At 39.2% G+C, this 24,509-nt stretch overlaps 2 protein-coding genes across 2 annotated transcripts; one reads left to right on the top strand and one right to left on the bottom strand.

Moving 5' to 3' along the window:
• Positions 1-849: 849 nt before the first annotated feature.
• mmgt1 (membrane magnesium transporter 1) lies at positions 850-3,191 on the bottom strand. The gene is made up of 4 exons (XM_066649593.1): positions 3,050-3,191; positions 2,132-2,184; positions 1,943-2,046; positions 850-1,692 (listed from the first exon to the last, which is right to left on the bottom strand). The coding sequence occupies exons 1-4, from the start codon at positions 3,126-3,128 to the stop codon at positions 1,542-1,544; spliced, it is 387 nt and encodes a 128-aa protein (XP_066505690.1). The 5' UTR covers positions 3,129-3,191; the 3' UTR covers positions 850-1,541.
• Positions 3,192-7,624: 4,433 nt separating this feature from the next.
• Positions 7,625-20,009, top strand: slc9a6a (solute carrier family 9 member A6a). The gene is made up of 16 exons (XM_066648786.1): positions 7,625-8,058; positions 8,871-9,070; positions 9,423-9,500; positions 9,710-9,786; positions 9,866-9,978; positions 10,090-10,195; positions 11,856-11,997; positions 12,698-12,803; positions 12,910-12,998; positions 13,289-13,402; positions 13,923-14,034; positions 14,370-14,523; positions 14,867-14,897; positions 14,995-15,077; positions 15,254-15,359; positions 16,722-20,009. The coding sequence occupies exons 1-16, from the start codon at positions 7,788-7,790 to the stop codon at positions 16,992-16,994; spliced, it is 2,055 nt and encodes a 684-aa protein (XP_066504883.1). The 5' UTR covers positions 7,625-7,787; the 3' UTR covers positions 16,995-20,009.
• Positions 20,010-24,509: the final 4,500 nt, after the last annotated feature.

Below are 24,509 nucleotides of genomic sequence, written 5' to 3'. Positions count from 1 at the left end.
AAAAAACAAGGAAAATTAAAAACACTATAAACAAAAGCATTAAGCAATGCTTGAAGTATGTTTTTTTTTTTTTTCATGGGATTAGACCAATGCCGATTTCTCATCCAGTCTGGTGTTTAATGAATGTGCCACACTGAAAAATCTGTAGAACTTTTACTTTATCACCCAGGCCATTTACTGTACCTTGGTTGACTTAAAGTCAAAGACAAAAAAAATTACATCTGATGGAAGACTATATTTATACAGCTTTTCACCATAATTTGATCATTTTTCTCATTTGCAGCCTTAAGACATCTTGATTTCAGATTTCATTAATTAATTTATACTGTTCAGGGTTGGCTTGGATCTAAAGCATAGCCGGAATCACTGGGTGCAAGGCAGTAACACAACTTGGATAAGAGTGGCCGTCCATGAGATTGGATAGCATACTCACAGAGGAAGTCCACAAAGAAACAGGGACAACACACCAAATACCTCACAATCAATGCCCTGGGTTTGAACCCATAACCCTGGAGCTGTGACAGCGACAATACCTGTGTCACATAGCCCAGGCATTTATCCTTCTTTCTTGCCTGATGGATTTAAGTCACACTCAGCTCCTTGGACTATGATAAAACAAACTAGCTTCTTTGGGAATTTATAGCCAACCGGTAAGCACAGGACACCTTTGCAGTCACTTTTTTTTTTTAACTCAAATATTAATATATATTAAATTCTCAAAGCTCATATAACAATGCCTTCTATTAGGAACAGTGGGGTCTTACACTGTTGTGTATATTCTGACAGTAAAACCAGGGAGAGAAATTCTGGGATAGAGGTACAAATTCATCAATAAAATCTCAGATTTTATTTAATTAAGTTAAAAATAATTAGATGCATTAGAACATAAAACAAAATGGAAAAACAATGCTCTCCCCCACCCAAGAAAGACAGGTGTACCATTAGTTGCGAGTTCACAGTATTAATGTTGTCAAAACTATTTACTTCTTTCCCCCATAACTAGCCACCATTTTAGTGATTTCACTAACCTTAAAATATGATTTGCATACCAAAGTCTATTTTGAAGTCAGTCACTCATAAATACCATGTGAACACAAGTACAATTAATGGTCCGTATTATTAACCTCCTTTGAGCAGGTCACAGGGAAAAACATACTTCAGTTAAACATGGCAGCACAGCAGGAATCGTGGCAAACCAAAAAGTATTGGGTAATAAGATCTGTGCCCCTTGATGTACAGGAAGATGACATCACTCTTCCTTGTGTGCCATCAGAAGGGGCACAGAAGTATGTATATTTCAGACCTTTAGGAATCCCAAGCAGTAACACATTTACAAATGTATCAGTTGAAAAAAAAAAAAAAAAAAATGAGTTGGCACAGTCCATAGACTTCAAAGTAGTAACCACATTGATGAAAATTTGTACAGCATATTCACATATGCACAAAGAGGAGTGAGAGGAAAACAAGTTTCTCTTCCCTTTCCAGATGAGGAGTTTACTGATGTAGAGAAAAACGGGCAAGGCAGCCCTTCAAGGCTAGTCTCAGTTAAAGTTCTCCAACTTGCGTAACCGCAAGGGATTGGAGGGCAAGGCCTGTGCAGTTGCAGGCTCTTGTTCAGGAGAGCTGAAGAGCACCCTACCTCGGTGATTAAACAGATAGAAAGAAGGGTGGTTTCTCAATGTGTCAAATGTCCTGTTGAAAGAAAAACCACAACGATTAGTTTTTAATGCTTTACACTGATATAGTAAAATTACCTAGATGAGCAAGGACAGAGTGCAATTGATATAAGGCGCAACTAGCACTCCTTGTGGAGATTGTTGTCAACTGAGTGAGTGATTAAATTACAGTGAGGTGCTTCAGGATACATGGTTAGGGGCCTTTGCAAGAGCTGACCAGACAATATTAGTCCTTAAATTTCAGATGCACATTTACTTAGACTTACTTGTGTTTGAGCTCCGAAGAAGCATCCATGTCTTTAAATTCACCTGAGATATGGACGATTCCACAACATGTAATTGCAAACGCTAATAATGTCTGTAAGACTATCTGTAAACAAAGGAAATCTTGTTTAAACAACTTCATCCTATCTTTTTTCAAACACAAAATTAATACACAAATGAACAAAACTTACATCTATTGGAAGAGTTTCATTCTCTTTTTCAGTCAATCGCATGTATGATCGATCTGGAAAAGAAAAAAATATATATTCTTCTGAAATTGGAATGCTTTGCTGCAGTAATAACTTCTCTTCTGAAAAGGCATTACAGCAGGCCTTCCTCCAGAGAGCATTAGAAGAGTCAGATACTGATGCTGGATAATTAGTTATAGGTTAGCTCATCCCAAAGATATTGGATGGAGCTCCATCGATGCATAGAAGACAGTTGAACTGCTCCACAGACCAATGCTGGAGACATTAATACCCTTCCAGTCCATGCAAGTAACTGGGAATCATACCTTTGTTAAATGGCAGCTGACAGAAGTGGCTGAAATAAAGCATTAGAAGGGGTGTCCACAATTTGGAGACATTGTATATGCGACTGTAGCGTAAGGACTAAACAAAATACCATACATTTTCAAAAACAGAATATCAAAAAGTTCCTTAAAGCAAGGTAGACTGCGAAAACAATACATTACACTGACAAAAAATATATACCCAAAAAAATAAATAAAAAACAATCATTCTACAATGAAACAGCCGGTCTGTCAATGCGCTTAGAGCTAGATAAGCTTCAGTACGGCTCCTACAAATGCAAGTTAACAACGCAAACTATTTCTAACAGCACATAGTACTTCTGTGTGCATTTAAGCGATGTATGTATATACAAAAAGAGAGAGAGCCAGTCTAAAAATAATACCGGTCTGCAAACAAAGCCTAATCAATGAGTGTTTCTATAAATGAGACAGCTAAATGAAGCCGTTAGCGTTGAGTCCAAAGCGCAGTCCCACGAGATTCACGTAACATTTATTCAATTTAAACTAATTTAAGACCAAACAGAACTATTATTCCTCTCCCCACAACATCTCCCTTCAGGATTCAGAGCACACTCACGCTGCGCCGCAGAGAAAGCCGCGTGGGCCAAAGCGAACAGGCCCAAACCAACGACGCCTTTCCAAAAGGACGAAGCCATTTTCAACGGAGCTCAGCAGCTAGGAAGACACTCAGAACTCCACAAAGCGGGATTTCAAAATAAGAGTTCAGGACCCGAGAGGGCGCATTTCTTCAGCTCCCCGGATTTTATTTTGAAAAGAGGGCATCAAGCTAATACAAACAATACAAGCGTAGGCCAAATATGGTCGACCGTAACACGATAAAAAATAATTTAATACATACTCTACAGATAAACGGCCTGCATATTCATTTTCGTACAAATATATGTCCAGAGTATGCTTGTAAGCACGGTTTAATGGTACAATTACCCTAAGCAAACCCTTTAGTTTGTGTGTGTATATATTTAGTATTCTGTGGCTTGGAGAATGAGGACAGTTCTGTGAAGTTTAGTGCTCACCATCAAGTAGAGAAGTCCATTCTTTCTGGGAAAGTTTGGTGTTAAAAGCTATTGTACTGTAACACCCAGAAGGACAATGTTACTCTTAGCAGCTTTCATACAAATGTCATGCCAGACAACACATGTTTTGGGCAGTTTGGAATCACTAAGAAACTCCAGCAGCATTTTTAATGGCACTAATGATGCCTGCTGAGCTCTTTGGTGCTGTGGGCATGCTGGTTGGCAGTTTACCCCTTCACTTTATGTTGGGGTAGCAAGGCAAGACTTAAGTCCAGTGCCTGAAAGAGAATTGAGGCAACACATTAGCTCATGAAGACCACACCAGTGGGATGTGAGTGGATGTCAGAAACTAGAGTCAAATGCCTAGAGAGAGCTGTGGTTGTTAACATTTACTGTACCTCAACTCAATTTATCAAATCAAATTTATTTGTATAACACATGTTACAACTGGGGCGGCACGGTGGCGCAGCAGGTAGTGTTGCAGTCACACAGCTTTAGGGGCTTGGAGGTTGTGGGTTCGATTCCCGCTCTGGGTGACTGTCTGTGAGGAGTGTGGTGTGTTCTCCCCGTGGGTTTCCTCCGGGTGACTGTCTGTGAGGAGTGTGGTGTGTTCTCCCTGTGGGTTTCCTCCGGGTGTTCCGGTTTCCTCCCACAGTCCAAAAACACACGTTGGTAGGTGGATTGGCGACTCAAAAGTGTCCGTAGTTGTGAGTGAATGTGTGTGTGTCTGTGTTGCCCTGTGAAGGACTGGAGCCCCCTCCAGGGTGTATTGATTGATTGAATGATTCTTGGTAGGCTCGACCCTGAACTGGATAAGCACTTACAGATAATGATAATAAATGAATGTTACAACTGAGGGGCAGCACAGTGGCACAGCAGGTAGTGTCTCAGTCAAACAGCTCCAGGGACCTGGAGGTTGTGGGTTCAAGTCCCGCTTCAGGTGACTGTCTCTGAGGAGTTTGGTGTGTTCTCCCTGTGCTGTGCTCTGTGTTTCCTCCCACATTCCAAAAAAACACATTGGTAGGTGGATTGGTGACTCAGGAGTGTCCATTGGTGTGAGTGAATGTGTGTCACCCTGTGAAGAACTGGTGCCCCCTCCAGAGTGGGTTCCTCCTGCCTTGGTTTCACTCTTGGTTACAGAAAATGAATGAATGTTACAACTGATAATTATGAAAGCAGCTTTACATAAGTCCAGTACTAGACAATACCTCAATAAAAACAAGAGAAAACCCAACTGAGCAAGCCATAGATGGTAGTGGCAAGGAATGCTCCCACCAAGCTGGGATTCATTTTCCTCTGGTCAAAACAATTTAGAGATTTTTGATTCAGAGTCACAGTACCATCACATATAGCCTGTTACTATGTTCAGGTGTACTGATATGTGCATAGTGCTGGGGAGCTAGTCTGGGGCAGGTAGCAGTGCATTGCAGCTGATTAGCCACTGTGTGCTGAAAAGCAGGTGACCCAGGAGAGAGGGACAGACTTACTTGGAAAGTTTGTTTTGGTTGCATTGAATATATGAGCAATTTCAGAGTTAGTTCAGTGCACAGAATCAGTGGAAAACCAGCACCGCAGTTTTATTACACTTCCATGACTATGAAACCCTACATCCACAACCTTTATTAGAAAGTGAAACATTAACAGACATCCCAAGTCTCCAGGAAGTTCTGGGAGTCTCCCGCATATTATATGCGGCTCCCTGATGCCGACAAGTCAGATAAAATCTCCAGGAATCTAGTGCTTGGTTAGGGTGCTTTATAAGAAAAGGCTTGCCCACCTGCTGAAGCTTTTATTTTGTTTCTTTGAGCCTTTCAGAGGTTGACACCTGTGTGCTTTGGTCCTGCTGAATAACTCAGCTGCACTGGAGATTTTTCACACACCTATGGTGGGCATCCTCTTTTTCTGATAGCAGAATTCATGGTTTCATCAGTTATGACAAATTGTCCAGGTCCTGCCGAAGGACAACATAGCAGTTATGGGCTGAAGGCTCTTTACTGAAAGTGCAATCCAACAATTGCTTCTACAAAGGCTCAAAATGCATCAAGCCATCACCAACACAGGAGAAATGTAACATGGGGTGTAAAATTGTGATGCATGCTCCTGTGGTGCACAATCAATATACAGGGTGGGACATATATATGGATACACCTTAATAAAATGGGAATGTTGGTGATATTAACTTCCTGTTTGTGGCACATTAGTATATGGGAGGGGGGAAACTTTTGAAGATGGGTGGTGACCATGGTGGCCATTTTGGATCCAACTTTTGTTTTTTCGATGGGAAGAGGGTCACGTGACACATCAAACATTGGGAATTTCACAAGAAAAACAATGGTGTGCTTTGGTAACGGTGGTTTTAAAGTAACTTTATTCTTTCATGAGTTATTTACAAGTTTCTGACCACTTATAAAATGTGTTCAAAGTGCTGCCCATTGTGTTGGATTGTCAATGCAACCCTCTTCTTCCACTCTTCACACACTGATAGCAACACAGCAGAAATGCTAGCACAGGCTTCCAGTATCTGTAGTTTCAGGTGCTTCATATAAATAGAGGAATAGAGCTGAGGAATAGAATAGAGCTGTATATAAATAGAGGAAAAATGTGCAGAGCTAACTCCCAGCCTTGAAAGTCCATCATACTAATCAGACATAGAGGAATCACAGATGAATTGACATCAAGTCCAATAGAAATGAAAAACATACACTTATGTATCTCAGAACGTTGCATGGAGTTTATATTTTGCCTCTGATAAATTACCTCCTGGCTGCCCTCTCTCTAGTCATGATTTATACTGAAGCTAAAACTGATGAGACACAAATATTGACATCTACTCCGCTTACCTCAGGGAGAGGGAATATAGCAGGTAGTTATCTGTACAAACCTTTATTCTTAGCCCACTTCCCAAAAGGTGGTTAGAGCCATTTCCATACACATAGTAAAAACAAAACAAAAAACATGGTTCGGAATGAAACCACATGTAACTCACAAGCTGTAAAGGCAAAAATGAGATCAACACACTCTTTAAAAAATGTATCTTGAAATAAAATAAAACATCTTTTTTTAAAAAAATAAAACATCTTTTTAAATTCATTATTTTAAAAAAAAGCTGCAAGAAAGTTTCTGCAATATAAACAAACAAAAAAACAAGTTAACTGCTAAAGCTAGAATTTAAAGTGAAATAAAATTATGCTGTGGTTTTCGAAGAAGTTCAAACACTACTTGGATATTTGGATGTGGCTGACGAAAAAGTACAGCGAACACCCCCAAAAAAAGTAAATATTTTATGAGTAAATACAACTTTCGCCTGCTCTCACTGTGCAAAGAGATGATGCTCAGCCAAATGGCGATGGAACAATTTTTTGGAAATTATTTTGCACATTTCATAGCAGTATCTATCACATGTCACATGAATGCGAGTAACTTTTTTTTCCTGTTTAAGATAGAGGGTAGAATCAATATCAAAATCTCTGACAGTTGCTCTGACTACAACTTTTTTCTCCTTTTTTTTCATTCGTTATCTGTAAGTGCTTATCCAATTCAGGGTCACGGTGGGTCCAGAGCCTACCTGGAATCATTGGGCGCAAGGCAGGAATACACCCTGGAGGGGGCGCCAGTCCTTCACAGGGCAACACACACAAACACACATTCACTACACCTAGGGACACGTTTGAGTCGCCAATCCACCTACCAACATGTGTTTTTGGACTGTGGCCGGAGCACCCGGAGGAAACCCACGTGAACACGGGGAAAACAAACCAACTCCTCACAGACAGTCACCCGGAGCGGGAATCGAACCCACAACCTCCAGGCCCCTGGAGCTGTGTGACCGCCCTTTTTTCTCCTTTCAAATCAGAAATTAAATAACAGGCCTGTTCTCATTTTCAGTGTCTAAACAAAAATCAGGTTGTCATGCATTATTTTCCATCTCCCATTTCAAAACGAAAATCCAAAGTGTACAGACCAACAACAGTTCATTTTCAAGTCAATGTGGTTTGCATGTAATGTACAGGAAAAATATAATAATATTAATTAAAGATCACTTTTATAAGAATGTGGAAAAATTGCTCTTTAAAGTGCAGGCATTGCTGAAATAACGTGGACGAACATTGAAGGGTTTTCCAGCGTGGTGACGCAGGCCGAAGGGGGCGGAGCCGCTGTGGATCAGGAAAAGTCCACACAGCGCTGTCTCAGCTCCAACCGAAATTCAGCTTCTGTGTGTTATGATGATTTTCTGAACAGTCATCAGTCCTGTAATATTAGTGACCTACAAGAAATGCCAACATGGGCGCTCACTGGAGACTCAGCGCCGCAAAGGGAAAGCTGTCTTGGTGTTTTTTAGTCGCTCTGTCCGTCTGCCTGTGCGTCTGTGTAGCTGAAGACAGCGCGATGGAGAATATCGTGACAGAGAAGAAGGCTGAGGAAAGCCACAGACAAGACAGCGCCGATTTACTCATCTTTATTTTACTTCTCACTCTCACTATATTAACCATATGGCTGTTCAAACACCGTCGTTTCAGGTTCTTACACGAAACAGGCCTCGCTATGATCTACGGTGAGAACCTGCAGCAGCATCAGGTCATTGATTTGCATGGGAGGGATGTTTACGTGTATTTTAGCTAAGCTAAAAACACGGTGGAGGCAATAGGACGATAACGGCGTATATCGTGTGTATGTACAGTTTATGAAAAGTGGCATGGTGTTAAGAAAGGATTCAATAAATCTAGCTTATCATGAGGGCCGCAAAAAAATAAACGTTAGCTAAACTGGCTAGCTGTGCTTGTTTGTTTGCTACTGTGCTAATTTCCTCTTACAAGTTTTCTGTGTTATTTTGATAGTTTTTTCTGACTAGGCCAAGTTTAGTTACTTATTTTCTGCCCTTAACAAGCTGTAATATTATGCTGGACCACAGTAGACTGTTATGAAACCCATGAGACAATGAGTAACTTGGAAAAACCTGGCTAATTATTTCAAGAAGCATCTTACCTCTCCATAACAACAGAACAAGTTAAAGCGCTCATAGGGCTGGGCGATGAGACAGATATCTTATATTGCAATACATTTTCACAGTACACTCTATGTATCATGATATTTCGACATAGACTAAAATCAATATTTTTGCCACTTTTAAAACCTGCCATAATGTCAATATGCCATCTCCAACTGACACTGAGTTAAGGGGGTTTTTCCTTCTCCATGTTGTTCAAGAAGGTTTGGTTCTGACTACAGTATGCCATATACATTAAGTCATATAAAGCACAATTAAATATTACCATGTATTTTCAAAATATGTTTATGTGGTGTAGTTAGATATTAAATTTCTAAGTAGAGTGTTTTACTATTGACTGATTTATTATCTGTCACTAGGATTGCTTGTTGGGGTTGTACTTCGCTATGGAATCCACGTTCCCAGAGACATCAACAACGTTACATTGAGTTGCCATGTCAATTCTAGTCCAGCCACGCTGCTGGTAAATGTTAGTAACAAGTTTTATGAGTACACGCTTAAGGGTGAGATAAGTGCCAGTGAAGTCCATGATGTTCAGGACAACGAGATGCTTCGTAAGGTAAAGTGATTTTTTTTTTTGTGTGTTTGTGTTCAGATTGTCTCTGTGATTTTATTTTGCAGAGTAAGGTGTTATGATAAAAGGCTTTGTTTGTGTTTTTGTATGAAATCACTGTGGGTATGTGTTTAAATCTTGATCAGACGATAATAACGATGTGTCTATTTAATCAGTCAGATGCTTTGAAACAGCTATTTAATGCTTAAATCTGCTGTAAACACAAAACGCTACAAAATCTGATTTTATATTTGTCACATGTCAAAGCTGAGGTAATGCATCACATGATAAATTTGAAAGTAATGGGTTTATACGGAAGTAATTTTAGTGCTGTGTTTTGCTTCTCGTGCTGTTTCAGGTCACCTTTGATCCTGAAGTCTTCTTCAATATTCTTCTGCCTCCAATCATATTTCATGCTGGGTATAGTTTAAAACGGGTATGAACAATTCATTTTTTAACAACATAATTTCACTATATAATTTTTAATTTTTAGAGTTGCGTACATGTACATAATATTTTATGGTGCGTGAATGTTATATTCAAAGTTTGAAGCCATAACTAGCCAGGAATTTAACATTGCTTAGTAAACTTTAAATTAGTTGATATATTAATGAAAGTCTATATTTCTCTTTCACTTTATTTCAGAGACATTTCTTCAGAAACATGGGCTCCATTCTTGCTTTTGCTTTTGTTGGAACAGTGATGTCCTGCTTTATCATTGGGTAAGTGTACTTTATGAATACATATTTTGCATGTTTTAAGACAACAACCCATTGTAGGATGATGATTTTGCATTTGCAGGTTACTGATGTATGGCTGTGTGACGCTGATGCAGCGGATTGGCCAGTTGGATGGGGACTTCTTTTTCACTGACTGTCTGTTTTTTGGTGCCATTGTGTCAGCCACAGACCCAGGTGTGTCTCAATATAACCAGTTAATTTAAATCTTACAGGCGGCTTGAAAATATCCTATGTAAGAGTGATCATAAATCTGAAAATAACAGTGTTCTGTATCTTGTTTTCTAGTGACAGTCCTGGCCATCTTCAATGAGTTACAGGTAGATTTTGACCTCTATGCTCTGCTCTTTGGAGAAAGCGTTCTGAATGATGCAGTTGCTGTGGTGTTGTCTTCGTAAGTCTTTTTTTCCTACAACAGTTCATATTCAATTGCAGAAATGCAGAACCTTCTAATACCATGACCAGTACAAATTTAGAACAAACTGAATCACAGTGACTTAACTCATTTTGTAAGTGTAGGCTTGATGTCTCACTCCTTTTTATGTTTGGAAGACTGGCTAAATACATAGCTTTCAGCATTTACTCAATCATTCACTCATTTCAGCATATTATAACAGCATGTCTTATTTATTGTACGATGACTTGTTACTACTCAAAGAACAACTGCAGTGTGGAATGTATCTAATATCTGGCTCTTCTCCTGTTGGACTGATGGCATCGTCTCCAGAATCCTCTCTTATCACAGGAGACACTGTGGGGTGGGCCAACATGGTTATGGAGGTGTGGCTCAATGCGTAAATGGCGGGAACCCGACAGAAAAAGCACTCCCCAACGGGTGTGCTACATAAGTAGCTTTGACTCTGAAGACCAGAGGTTTTGGTGTGTCTGCATTGGCTGGCCAGACCAGGATATGCAGAGTGAATGACCTATAGTTTGGCCTCAGATTCTCACCTGTTATTATGCATGTGTAATTTAAAAGGGTGACCTTTTTTCTTTATTAAATAACCATGTCAGACTGAATGGTTAATAAATTCACCATGGGGATATCCCTGTTCAACTATTCATGTACTGATTCATCTGTTGATTACCAAGTTTTGTGGACAGGTAGTGAAATGTGTGAATTGAAGTAAACCCTGCACTTAAAACCTAGTTGTAGACAGGGGTACTTCCTTCAGTGTTAATTTTCATGGCTAGAGACAAGTAGCTTTATTTTATTTTGGAATTATTATAATTGCAGCTCAGGTTTGGTGGTGTACTGTGGCCAAACTGTGTGCATTTGCTGGCTGGTGATAGGTGTGTGTGTGGTTATGATTTGATCCCCAAAATTGCTTCTATAGGATGTATCCTTATTCCAGAAGCTGTAGAAAACTAGTGTATCATCACCCTAATTGGTATTGCTTAAAACTGTTGTGATTGTAAAATGGGTAACAAATTCAAAGTGAGAAAAGAGTACAATAAACCAAGGCTTTTCTAGGAGTAGTAAATATATAAGTTTATTATATTAGGCCTCTCTGTTTTTACTAACGAATAATTAATCAACAAAACAACAAAAAAGTGACTATCAAATCCTTACATCCACAGTTGACTCTGCTCATTAGTGACTGAACCTTTTCACCTAGATACTGTGTCCAGCATTTACATGAGAACTTTTCGTATTTTGAGTTTGTGTAATATAGACAGCAGAACCCTAATTTGTCTGATTGGAGCTGTGCAGTTTTGCATCCTAAAAAACAAATGCCCTGGTTTATGATATTGTCAAGGATGAACCTGGTTGGGTTTGTTGTGTTAGGCTGCGAGGGCATGATGTGCTGTGCCTCCACTTCTTTTATTTCTACCTAATGTGTGCTTTCCACGGAGACAACACAATATTAGACTGATTTGTGTTGGAATAAATTTCCCTGCCAAGTTTATATATATTTATATATTCCTGCTCTTTTTAGCACCCTGTACTTTTGGAATGTAGTAAAATTTTCTTTCTGCTGTATACTGTGAATGAAAAAGTATATGATTGTTGATGTTGTTGTTTTTTTTTTTAATCGGCATCCTGTCACCAGATCCATTGTTGCGTATCAACCTGAGGGAGACAACAGTCATACATTTGAAGCCATGGCCATGCTGAAGTCCTTTGGCATTTTTCTGGGTGTCTTCAGTGGGTCCTTTGCTCTTGGAGTTGCAACTGGAGTAGTGACAGCCTTAATATCCTATACAGGGTTTGGATTTTTGTGTGTGTGTTGCTGGCATTCAAGTTCAAAACAGGTATATTGTCACTGTCCAAAGAAAAACTTTTTTTTTTGGCAATATTTATTTTGCTATATAATTTGAACACAGAAACTGCCCTTCACAATAAAAAAAAAAACATGATGAATGGATGAACATAAATGATTGGAATAAAATCTTTTTACACTGACATCCATTGATGGGTAGGAAGGATTTTTTTTCCCCTTCTCGTGTAATATTACTTTGGAGATGCATATTTTTCTTTGGGATGCAATGGTATGTTTCCTAAAAACAATCAAATTCTTCAGCTTCAATGTTTGAAAAATGGTCTTTTTACTATTTTCAATTAAATATATGATTTAGATGATTGGCACATTGATGCATTCAGTTTTTGTCTGTTTCCACAGCATCCCAGGCTTTTTTTGGAAATGGGGTTTGCAAATACTGTGCTGGAAGCTCACACACTAACAAATGAAAAAATATCACAATGCAAGAAATTATTAATGATATACTATTTTATTATTTTATTTGAATGTATTAGTTTTTCAGGGTAAATAAATATTTACCTTGCAGATTACAATTTTAGAGTATTTAAATATTTCAATTTGTTTCCCCTTAGTTCTGTATTTAATGTTATGTCTGGTATGTCAACTTGCAACTCTCCTTAACTCATCCTCAAGTCACCAAGTTTACCAAGCTGCGGGACTTTCAGCTTCTGGAGACAGCACTGTTCTTCCTCATGTCCTGGAGCACATTCTTGCTAGCTGAGGCCTGCGGCTTCACAGGTAACACTGAGACTTAAAAGTTCTTCTTATCAGCTCTTGTCACTGTTGACCTCTTTCTATATTGCAATCACCAGAGCAGGATTTTAGTGTGTGTTGTGTTTTTTAGGTGTGGTAGCAGTTCTGTTCTGTGGAATCACTCAGGCTCATTACACATTTAACAATCTTTCCCCTGAGTCTCAGGACAGAACCAAGCAAGTAAGTTTTCTTCTGGTTCTTTTAAATATAATGCAGAAATTGATTGTGAATTTTTTTTTCTGGACTGCCTCATGGGCCAGCCACACCAGCCATTTTTTTTTTCAAAAATGGTTGAACAATTCTACTAAATATGAATGACTGTTTCATCTTTAAACATTAAAAACTTAACAACATGTTATGGATTACCTCTTCAAACAAAATGTATTTTCTCCCTGTATATTTAAATCCATGGTTTACATTTTATTTATTTCTTGGACAAAGATTTTGAAATACTTCTCTGTGCTTTTTAGTTATTTGAGCTACTGAATTTCCTGGCTGAGAACTTCATCTTTTCCTACATGGGACTCACATTGTTCACCTTCCAGAACCATGTCTTCAACCCCATCTTCATAGTAGGAGCATTTGTATCCTAAACTTCGTACTGTCTGCTGTGTAAGGGTAGTATAGTGGGCAACAGTAGGCCTGTGCCTTTTGATACTTATGTTACCGGAGTTGCCATGGTATTTGACAGTGGTTTAAAAAAATATATAGGTGTGTTTGCGAGCTTGATTAGATGAAGATAGTACTGGTTAGAAAATGAGATCAACAGATTACTTTTTGGGAAGTGTGTCTTACCTTGTTCCTTTAAATAAGTGGCTGGGGAGTAAAGTGAACAGTTGGCAGTGATACGATTACATTTGTACCTCTGGAAGAACTGGCTCAAAACACCTTCTCTAAAACTGTAGAGAAACACCCCCACCCCAAACACACAGTACTAGCAGTGCTTAAACCTTCCTCATTTACTTGACTTTGGGAACCACTTATTGAAAACACCTCACTCATACCCTACTGAAGCAGGAAGTACAGTTACCCATGGTTTTGAATGGTTGGCAGTACTGAGTTCCTCACATTTTTGAGTGGTTCCTTGACAGCTTCCTCTCCCAGTTGGCTGTATTCCTAGGCCGTGCAGCTAATATCTACCCTCTCTCATTCTTGCTCAACTTGGGCCGGAGAAACAAGATAAGCTCCAACTTTCAACACATGATGATGTTTGCAGGTTTGTAGACAGAGCTGAACTGAAATGTCACTTTCAGACAACACCAGAGTAGGGAATTCTGGTTTAAAATAAAAGAACTGCAAGGAAGCAGTTTTCTGTTTTCCCACTGTTTATTATTATCTGTTTCTACAGTGTTCTAAAAATATTGACCTTGACATTACTTCATTTATTACTGACTCTATAAGTAATTCTGTATTCTACTAACTATTTGGGTGACTTATTGAGTAAAAATTTAACATAAAAAAAAAAACATAAAGCTATTTATGTCTATATAATTTTTGCCACTCTGTTTGTGTTGAGCTGAGTGTGAATCCCTCTACTGTTCCTTCCCTTAGGTCTGAGAGGGGCCATGACATTTGCCCTCTCAATCAGGGACACAGCCACATATGCACGGCAGATGATGTTCTCAACTACTTTGCTGGTGGTCTTCTTCACTGTGTGGATCTGTGGAGGAGGCACCACTCAGATGCTGTCTTGCCAGCGGATCCGGTCAGTGTGAGACACTCCCTTTCTCAGAAAGAAAGAACTCTCTGTGAGATTGAAAATTTAAGACAAAAACTATGAGCTAAGCTGTAAGTACTGCTTTTTGAAGCACTCTTTGCTTCTAAACTGTAATCAAAGGCCTTGTTGATTCTGATTATGCTTGTAGCTACTGTGTTTCACTGTTGTGATGTAAATTTATACTACACTTATCAAATGCAAAATCTGCAGCTTCTGCAAGCCACAGGTTGGGAGGAAAACAGCAGAATGTTGTGTAAATAGGGCATATTTTATGTCTTGTTTCATTATATATAATATATTGACCATTACATATTATATTTTGTTGTAACAGTGTTGGTGTTGACACTGACCAGGACAGTTCAGTAAGTATGTTTTCCATTGTGCATGAAGACAAACAATATTGAGTGCCTTGTATAATTTATATAAACTTTAGTGATGTTTATGGCTGTGTGTCTGCAGACTGGCCCTGATGGATCAGAGAGAAGGAGCACCAAACAAGAGAGTGCTTGGTTATTTAGGATTTGGTACAACTTTGACCACAAGTATCCTTTACATTGTATTTTTTAAAGATATTCAGTGGGGAGTGCTGTATTTGAAGAATTTGAGTAAATCCAGGAAAAGAGTTGAGATATTTTCAATAATACAAAAAGTGGAAACTCCTATGTTTGAAGTTTCTGAAATTTAATGTTACAGTAGCCTTAGCCCTATTCCTCTCCAGTTACCTAAAGCCCATTTTGACGCACAGTGGTCCTCCACTCACAGCCACATTGCCTGCCTGCTGTGGTCCTCTGGCACGATGCCTCACCAGTCCACAGGCTTATGAGGTCAGCTTTTTACCCAGCATCATTACACACTATTACTAATATATCTTTTTTCTTAAAAAAAATAGCTCAGTGAAAAAACAAATGTATAGTTTTCTGCTTTCCTTATATCTAGCCAATTATGCATTAGTTTATAGTGGGAAAACTGCATACCTGTGTTGACAAAGACAAGATTATTATGGGTGCAGGAGGAATGTATAAATCAAATTCTGGCTTCAAGTTTTAAGATAGTTCTTAAAAATATATAACATTTGTTTTTGTAGGTCAATAAGTCATATATATTACATTTTTATTTAGAAACAAAGAGAAACCTAATTTTGCCAGACCACTATTAGCCATATAGCCCTTGTAGGAAAGTAGGAAAGCCCAAAATACATCCCCTTGTCATTGGAAGGCCTGGTGAAGCTTTGGTGCTTCATATCAATGTCTTTGTTTACATGTGGTTTCTATTATATGATAGTGTTGTACAGAAAATATGGAGGGCAGGACTAATAAATGCAGAAAGGATAAAAGGAGCACAAAGATTTGTTCAAAATATATAACATTTGCATGTTCATTTTATTTAAAAATACTTTAAAAGTACTAGATGTTCTATCACCAGCAAAAAAAAAAAAAAACGAACTAAGAACATTTTGTTAATTTTAAGATGTACAATTACTTTTTTATTCAGTGTAACTTGTTAGAGTAAAACGTGAGGTTTAATGTGGCGGTGCACAGCTATATGGAGTTTTATAAACACACTTACGCCACAAAATGTCTCCCCACCAAAGACACACTCTCACGAAATAAGACAAACTCAGCAGTCCTCTCTGTGTGAGGTATAAGAAGTGTGTAAATGTTGCCGAGTTCCGAGCCGTCCCGCTGAGCTTGTGAACTAACCAGTGCCGAGCTGAAGCTTTGGGCAACATGCATGGGGTTACGCCAAACACAGCCACAGAAACACACGAAAATGGACTGTGTTCTTGTCTGATTTCCTGTTATTCAGCCACGGTTTGCGCTGAAGGTGGAAACGTGCCGAATGGTTCCAAATTTAGTTCACGAACTGGAATGTGAAATATGGCTCAACATTGGGAGTCAGTCAATGCCTCTTCTAGGCCGGCCCGGTAGGTAGCAATGGCAAAAATGAATAAACTAATTGTAAGAAGCATGTAAACAGGTAAAGAATGTTCATAGTAGAAGTGACAGAAAAAGAAAAAACTTTTAGGACGTATTTTTGGTAATTCATTGCCTTGGTTGTGGGCCAGGAAATATATGTCCTAAATAATCACAAAGCATATTGCTTTAAAGGTCTTGTAATTGCTAATTGTCAAAAAAGAAATATCTTTCTAACACTATCCCTTATCCATTTATCCTCCTTCAAAACAGAATGAGGGACAGCTGAAAGACGACGACTCTGACCTCATCCTGAATGACGGTGACATCAGCTTGACATACGGTGACATCACTGTGAGCACTGATGCCACTGGCGTGCGCACGAGCGGCCAGTCCATGGGCGGTGTCACCTCAGACGAGGCTCTGGACAGAGAGCTGGCCTTTGGCGACCATGAGCTGGTGATTAGAGGCACGCGTCTGGTTTTGCCCATGGATGACTCAGAGCCACCACTGCCTCGGGACCCCCAGCGTCACCGGGAGCTTTGAACTGCATGGCAGAAAAAAACAAAAACAAAAAGAAAACCATCTGACACGGCTGAGTCTAAGGCATTCCTGCCCATCTGTCCTACTCCGTACAAACACCAACATCTGGGTATCTCTCTGCCTCACTCTCTATCTTTCTGCCCTCTCCTATCCCTGATGTGACTGGTTGTGTCTCTACCTCATTCCTCACTTTTCTTTCTGTTTGTCTAAAAGTGTCTGTGTAGCTTGTCAGTTCCTGCCATCCATCATTAAATGTTGTGTGTCACTTTGCATCTTGGCTGTAAAGCAGACCTCACAGCCTCTCACGGTTTTGTGGCATCGTTGGCTTCTCTAGTTTCTCACTGTCTCAGTTACTGTGAGAAATGACATGGCAGTTTCCCATTGTCTGTTTAGCAAGTTGTAAAATAGGCACAACCTGCTGAGCGTATTAACGTTGCCATATCTTTGGATGGGTGAGAGCTGTGCTGAGTGAGAATATGAGTAGGGTCAGTGGGTCAAAGATACTGAAATATTTACATTTTTTCAAACTGCCTTCTCTGTGTGAGAGTCAAAACAGAGGCATGCTAACTGGATGGCTCTGTGTTTGCTGTGCAGTTTCAATCAAGTGCCTGTTGAATGTAGATTTTCATTTTCTCTCAGAGTTAAACCACTGTCTGCCGTCCACTAGGGGGAAACCTTGTATTTTGATACTAAACCTGGCCATGTTTTCTGAGCTGTGGGCTTGCAATAGGCTACAAGAGGGATGCGCTTGCTGTAATTTGTGACTGGCGACAGAGGAATGCCGGTTAGTATAATCAAAGGTTCCGGATCTCATAAATTGACCTCTGACTGTGACTCTGTGGGGGTGGTACACCTTGTTATATCTTTATGTTCGCATGTGAGATGATATTACTTGTCTACGAGTCAGTAGGCAAAAATCTGAGGCAATTTGCCCTAGTCTGTTAAAACAACTAAAACCAGACAGCCTCAAAATGTTCATATTAATCTCTCCATGCAGTCAAACACTGCTGTAATGACATGATGTCATATTTAACAATGAATGTTTAACATAATGCATTATATCTATTAATACTACAAACCAAACAGAACAAACAAACTAAAAAATAAAAAAAACGTAAAATCATTGCCTGTGATTTTTCTAGTGGTACGAAGACACATAGTGCAGACATACAGACAGAGAAAAAGAACAAAACCCACTTAATATCAGTTTGCTTGACCTCTTTATGTTTGACTTTTGCATGATGATTTGTGTGGAGATGTGTCACAGTCTGTTCTTCCTTTTTTTTTGTGTAAAATTTCTATGGATTTTATAACCAATTAAGAAACTGTCATTGGATGTTGTGGATTGTCACTACACTGCAAAAGCTGTTTTAGTTTGAGAGGTAACTGTCTGATTTTAGGCGTGTTCTAAATTATTTTAATGTTTGTATTTTGAAAAAAATTGGAAACGCTCAGTAGGGAAAATGTTTCCTGTCAGAGAGAGATATCAGGGTGTGGTGCAGAGATATGAACAACAATCCTATAAAAAAACTTTTATATGTTGCCATTGTGTGTTATTATATATAGATATATAGGACTCAAATGTAACGATTGCACTATCAATTAAAACAGAATACAGAACCCAGAAAAATGAGAGGAGCAAGCCCACACGATTTTCTTTGCTCTTATTTTCGAGTATTCTTATATTTGCTCTCTACTCCCAGGATGTCTGGTTCAGTAGAATGTATTTGAAGATTGTGTAGGTGGGCAGCACCTTTGGATTAATGCTGCCTGCTCTCAAAATTGGGTACAGTTGCCGAGTAAAGCAGCAGATACAGACAAGACATGGTCCTAATTACAGTGTTACTGTGGACAAAGGCTGAAAGTCTTCTGGAACATCAAGGGCATGAAAAAGTAGGAGAATAGGGAGGGAAGAGATAGAAAGACTGAGATAGACATAGATGGTAGTGTCTAAGGCCTTCCACACCAAGTTATCTCCTGCTGTGCAGGATATTTAACAGAAGGCATTGTGGGATTTTTATTTTTTTTTGGAGTAGGCATGTCTGTTGATAACACAACCCACAGGAACAGGGTGTTTGTATTTTGAGGATGTGAAGGAGTAGAGTACGATTGCATTTTTGCACTTTTCTTTGCTTGTTCTTGCCTTGTTAATATGTTGTTGTACCTTATTATTTTGTTTAATTGTATGATGGTAGATGGTTTACAGATGAAGAAAAACTAAACCTGTCAAGGTACACTGAGATCCATCTCCAGTTTTTTTGCAATTATTTGCTCTGAGAGGGAAGAGTTCGACATGGTTCTGACACCAAAGGCAGCAAGTTAACAATGCCCTTATGACCTGTTCCCAAGAATATTAACAAAATGGAGGCAAGAAGTTGCTTATATTCCGATGAGCTGTGCATTTACTACTAAAATTGTGAGATAAAACGTTATATGTTTAAAATTATAAGCGTTTTTGTGTGTTTTTTGTTTATTTTTTTTGTCTCATTGATTTAATTTGTTTAAAGAAATTGGACTATTAAAATTGACACTGTTTTTTGGTGATTCCTGGTTGGATGGGACTTCACTAATTTGTGTGTAGTGCCCCCAACCCCCCCCCCCAATATGATACTGAGTGTCCTGAGCAGTGAAAGCCCAGATGTTTTAATCTAAAGCCTGACAGACCATGGGCAAATATTCAGCTAGCTCTACTACTCTTCTGCTGATTGTCCTGAGTGACTTGTGATTGACTTCATTTATCATGACCATTGACAAAGCCTACATTGATGAAAGCTTAACACAGTGATACGCTTGGCTTGCCCAGCATGGCAGAAAGAAGCAGATGAACCCTTGGATGCTGCGATTGTGGTATTTTTAACTGATATGTAGCTGAGTGCTAGGCACACAGTGCAGCCTCTGTACTTACATGTTGCAGGTACTGACTGTTTACATCTGTGTAAATATTCTTCTCATCTGTTAGTGTGCGTGCAATGGTCAATAAACAGAATTCTGTGCTTTCGATTTAAACATGCTTCCTTCTTATTGGGTTTTACATGGAATGACTTTCATACAGGGTCAGCAGACAAGGCCGAAAGCTTCACCTGGTCTTAATTCAGACATGATTTCATCAGCAGACATCTGTTTTAGCAAAACAGTTGAGGCAGAATGAGGCCCAGCTTCATTCAGTACAAACTGAAAGCTATTCTGTTAATGTTTGGCACCATTTCTCATCTGATTATATCTTTTTAATATTTTACGGACAAAGTCACAAGCCTCAAGAGCATGATCACTCAATATAATTATAGACTCCCATAACTCCCCTTTTCCCGGGTTATTTGGCGTGTCTCCAAAGGCAGCTGTGCAAAAGTGCTGTTTTTCAGTCACGGGTAGATTCCTTTATGTCTGCGCAGTTATTTCACCTCACAGCTGGGTAACACTGTCCCCCACTCAGGAACTGACCAAACCCTGCTGCAGAGGCAGTGAACAGTGTGGGATCAGGTAACATGGTCCTTATATGGTCCGAATACTCCACAAGTATGCCCTTCACTGGGATAATGCTTTCTGGATTAGTAATATCGAAGGCATTCTGTTTATGTTGAAGTTGTTTTGAAAAGTCTGGGGACACCCAAATGTCAAGAAAAGTTTTTTTTTTTTTATGCAAAAGTATGTCTATTTTGTTTATTTATTTATTTAATTATGGTTTTTAATATTAAAGGCTTTTTAGAGATATTTTGAGGCAAAACATCCTTAATTTCAAGAAACAAAAACCTCTTTAATGAACAGTATAATCACCATCATATTGTATGCATTAATAAATCAATATTCAAAGATTTCTGATAAATATTATGAATGTCAACACACATCATTCTTTTTTTTTTTTCTTTCTTTCCCAACCATCTCTATTGGCTTATAGCTGGTGGCTTCATTATAAAATATTCACACAAAATAAAGGGCAGCTGCTGTGCTCCAAAGAAATAATTAGATAAACATTTTTTTTTTAATATTACAGAAACGTTTTAGTGATATCATGGAGATTTGTACTGGTTTACCGAGTCTGTGTGAAGCTACAGTTTAGCTCCTCAGGTTCTATTTAGCTGTTGCCAAATTGAATGGCCTGCTCTGAGGTTTATGCATTGGGTGAAGTGTTGGCTTCTGCGTTATTTCAAGACCTGATTACTTTTGATTTCAACATGTGTTTGCATCTGTTTACACTGTGACTTAGAGCTTGTTTAGTTAATCGAGATGCTTATCTCTTAAAAATTCTCCCTCTCTCTCTCTCATATGTGCGTGGGTGTATAAACACAATCTTTTTAATTTATTTATTTTTACTTGATTGACATGATTTAAGTTAAAGTGTAAAAAAAAGTGTAAAAAAAAAAAAGCTGTCTCTCCTTTTATTTGTTAATGTGATGCTGGGAAGCTAGATGGCAATAAAAACTTCTACATTTACATTTGCCATACCCCATCCACAGAGTGTTTGGATGTGCCAGACAATCTGTGCTGTTAAAGAAGTGTATCCCTGAGGATTTCATCATCTCCAGTACATAATATCAATTAAGATTTTTTTATTAAGTTTTGAAATAATGTATCTGATCTTCCAAAAAATGTGGTATTTTCTTCTGTTTTATGCTAACTTTCCATATAAGACTCATTTAGCTCTTTTCAGAAAATTCCGATCAAATCAAAATGTATTTATACAGCGCTTTTTACAACTGATGTTGTCACAAAGCAGCTTCACAGAATTGGTATCAAAACAGATGACTCATTCATTCATTGTCTGTAAGCACTTATCAGTTCCGGGTTGTGGTGGGTCCGGAGCCTACCCGGAAACAATGGGCACTTTGTGAGTCGCCAATCCACCTCCCGAGTGTTGTTGGACTGTGGGAGGAAACCCATGCAGTCACAGGGAGAACACACCAAACTCCTCACTAGGAGCTGGACTTGAACCCACAACATCCAGAGTTGTGTAAGTGTGACACTACCTGCTGCGCCACTGTACAAAGCGAATAAAATCAATCAATTAATCAATTAATTAATTAAATAAAAACGGTTATAATAATAATAATAGTGATAGTGTTGCTAAGCCAAGTTCATATTTACTTCAGTGTAACTGATGATGGTGGGTAATGGCAAGTGGTTGGAAGTTAAGTAGTTGGTGGTCTGTGGAACGCAGGAGAACCCAGCAGACAATCTTCCAAGCATCAGCGGTGACACATCTTTGAATGTTTTCAGGCTGTGAGCGTCTTATTCAAAATTACTCCAATGAATTCTGCATTTTTTGCAGTTTAGCTGTGTTCTTACTTGAGGAACCTGGCAAACATTTACTTTAATGCCGTTTAGTATTCATCCTTATCCAGATATACAGCTATAACTATGTTACAAATGTAGGTAAATGTAGGAATCTCACCCAAGGGCTCATTTATATAGCATTGTATGGTTACCGGGCGGCACGATGGCACAGCAGGTAGGTGTCGGAGTCACACAGCTCCAGGGGCCTGGAGGTTGTGGGTTCAATTCCCGCTCTGGGTGACTGTCTGTGAGGAGTTGGTGTGTTCTCCCCGTGTCCGCGTGGGTTTCCTCCGGGTGCTCCGGTTTCCTCCCACAGTCCAAAAACACACGTTGCAGGTGGATTGGTGACTCAAAAGTGTCCGTAGGTGTGAGTGAATGTGTGTGTGTCTGTGTTGCCCTGTGAAGGACTGGTGCCCTACTATAAAATTATGCTACAAAGGTCTAAACTGAAAGAATGTTTGCGTCGTTATAGTCTTGCAGTCATTTAAAAGTGTGTGCATCAATGTAGGTTTACATAGGATATTATAATAACTACTGTTAATTTGCCAAAATATTAGTTTCCAGTGCTTTCACTGATCATCTTCCAAATATTTCATAAACAAAGTTTAATATGGTGCCTGAAACACACTCAAAATAAGTGGGGTCACATGCACGTTTACCACTGTGTTACTTCATCCTTTTACCTACATTTGATTATTTTTTCTTCATTTGGGAACTAAATGTACAAATTGTTGCTGATTTACAAGTTCAGTTTTAGTTGAGTCTTGCTTGAAGTTCTTTCGGCACATGCAGATTAAGCCTATCATTATCTTGCTGAAATAATCACAGACTTCCCAGGAATAGATGTTGCCTTAATGGTGGCATATGTCTCAAAAAAATCCCAGTATACATTTTCAGCCCTGTAAGATGCCTTCTCACATATTCGTGTCACCCAGCTGTGGGCACTGATGAATTTTGACAGATACTGGCTTTCGGACACTTTGCTGATGGCACAGGGAACCGTTTCAAAACTGTGTAACTGTGTATTCGTTGTCTGTATTATCCAGTTCAGAGTCGCGGTGGGTTTGGAGACCACCTGGAATCACTGGGCGAATGGCTGGAACACATCCTGGAGGGGGCGCTAGTCCTTTCCAAAAAAATCTAATTTTGCCCATCCAAACCTTTCCAAATTGACAGCAACGTTTCACAAAAGGTCATCATTCATGACGCTACAGGACATAAGTTCAATTCTGTTCATTTTGAGAATATTTTTTTACAACAGATGTTGTCACAAACTGTGAGAAGTTTGGTGTGTTCTTCTCGGGTCGGCGTTGGTTTCCTCCCACAGTCCAAAAACACACGTTGGTAGCTGGATTGGCGACTCAAAAAGTGTCCATACACTGTCAGAAAACCTGTCTCTGCGGTGGTACCTTTTGCTGTCTCTGTGTTGGTACCCTCAAGGGTACATATTTGTACCTTTTTAATATTGTGTTGATTTTGTACGCTCCATTCCATCTCCAGGACATATATTATCTTTGTTATTTGACATAGTTAAATAATGAAAACTTACAAATATTCACCACTCCTTCTAAAGAAGAGTATGTAATGTACCGTCAGGGAACACAACTGGACTTTTAAACACTGTTATACCTTTAAAGGTACATTTACACTGTTTGTACCTTTAGTGACCAATAATGTACCTCTACCATAGGTTTGTTCTGAGAGTGTAGGTGTGAGTGTGTATTGCCCTGTGCAGGAGTGCCCCCCCCCCTCCTCCAGGGTGTGTTCCCGCCTTGCGCCCAGTGTTTCTGGGTAGGCTCTGGACCCACCACGGCCCTGAACTGGACAAGTGGTTTCAGACAATGAATGAATGAATTAATGTTGTCACAAAAAAAGCTTTTCAGGATTTTGGGTCCAAGCCCCAAGTGAGCAAGCCAAGGTGACTGTGGCATAGAAAAATATCCTTCCATAACAAAGAAATCTCGAGAGCAACCTGGTTGACATTGGAGTAAAACAAGGAGACAAATAGGCAAATGGCTGTTTGTAATCAGAGAACAGTATGAATAAAAAATTATAAGTTATTGTTGGTGCGCAGTGGTCTATCATGCCGTGTTCTAAATTTGATAATAGCTGTGTTAGCTACTTGTACCTAACACACACACATACACATACACATACACTTGCATACATACAATACATACCGCTAGGAACTTCATCTCAAGTGATGGCATCAAGTGACTCACATACTCATTCACATTTAACGATGGCTCC

The sequence above is a fragment of the Hoplias malabaricus genome, chromosome 17 (genome assembly GCF_029633855.1).
Source record: "Hoplias malabaricus isolate fHopMal1 chromosome 17, fHopMal1.hap1, whole genome shotgun sequence".
Lineage (NCBI taxonomy): Eukaryota > Metazoa > Chordata > Actinopteri > Characiformes > Erythrinidae > Hoplias > Hoplias malabaricus.
Note: the sequence above shows the minus strand (reverse complement) of the source record. Positions and strands in the feature narration are given on the sequence as shown.

Bases quoted from the DNA above. Each gene is read 5' to 3' on its own strand.
- mmgt1 (XM_066649593.1), bottom strand. From the start codon at position 3,128: ATGGCTTCGTCCTTTTGGAAAGGCGTCGTTGGTTTGGGCCTGTTCGCT. The intron at 2,047-2,131 runs GTAAGTTTTGTT...CTTTGTTTACAG, and splicing joins ATGAAACTCTTCCAATAGAT to ATAGTCTTACAGACATTATT. The intron at 1,693-1,942 runs GTAAGTCTAAGT...TTCTTTCAACAG, and splicing joins TCTTCGGAGCTCAAACACAA to GACATTTGACACATTGAGAA.
- slc9a6a (XM_066648786.1), top strand. From the start codon at position 7,788: ATGGGCGCTCACTGGAGACTCAGCGCCGCAAAGGGAAAGCTGTCTTGG. The intron at 9,787-9,865 runs GTAAGTGTACTT...TTGCATTTGCAG, and splicing joins ATGTCCTGCTTTATCATTGG to GTTACTGATGTATGGCTGTG. The intron at 12,999-13,288 runs GTAAGTTTTCTT...TGTGCTTTTTAG, and splicing joins CTCAGGACAGAACCAAGCAA to TTATTTGAGCTACTGAATTT.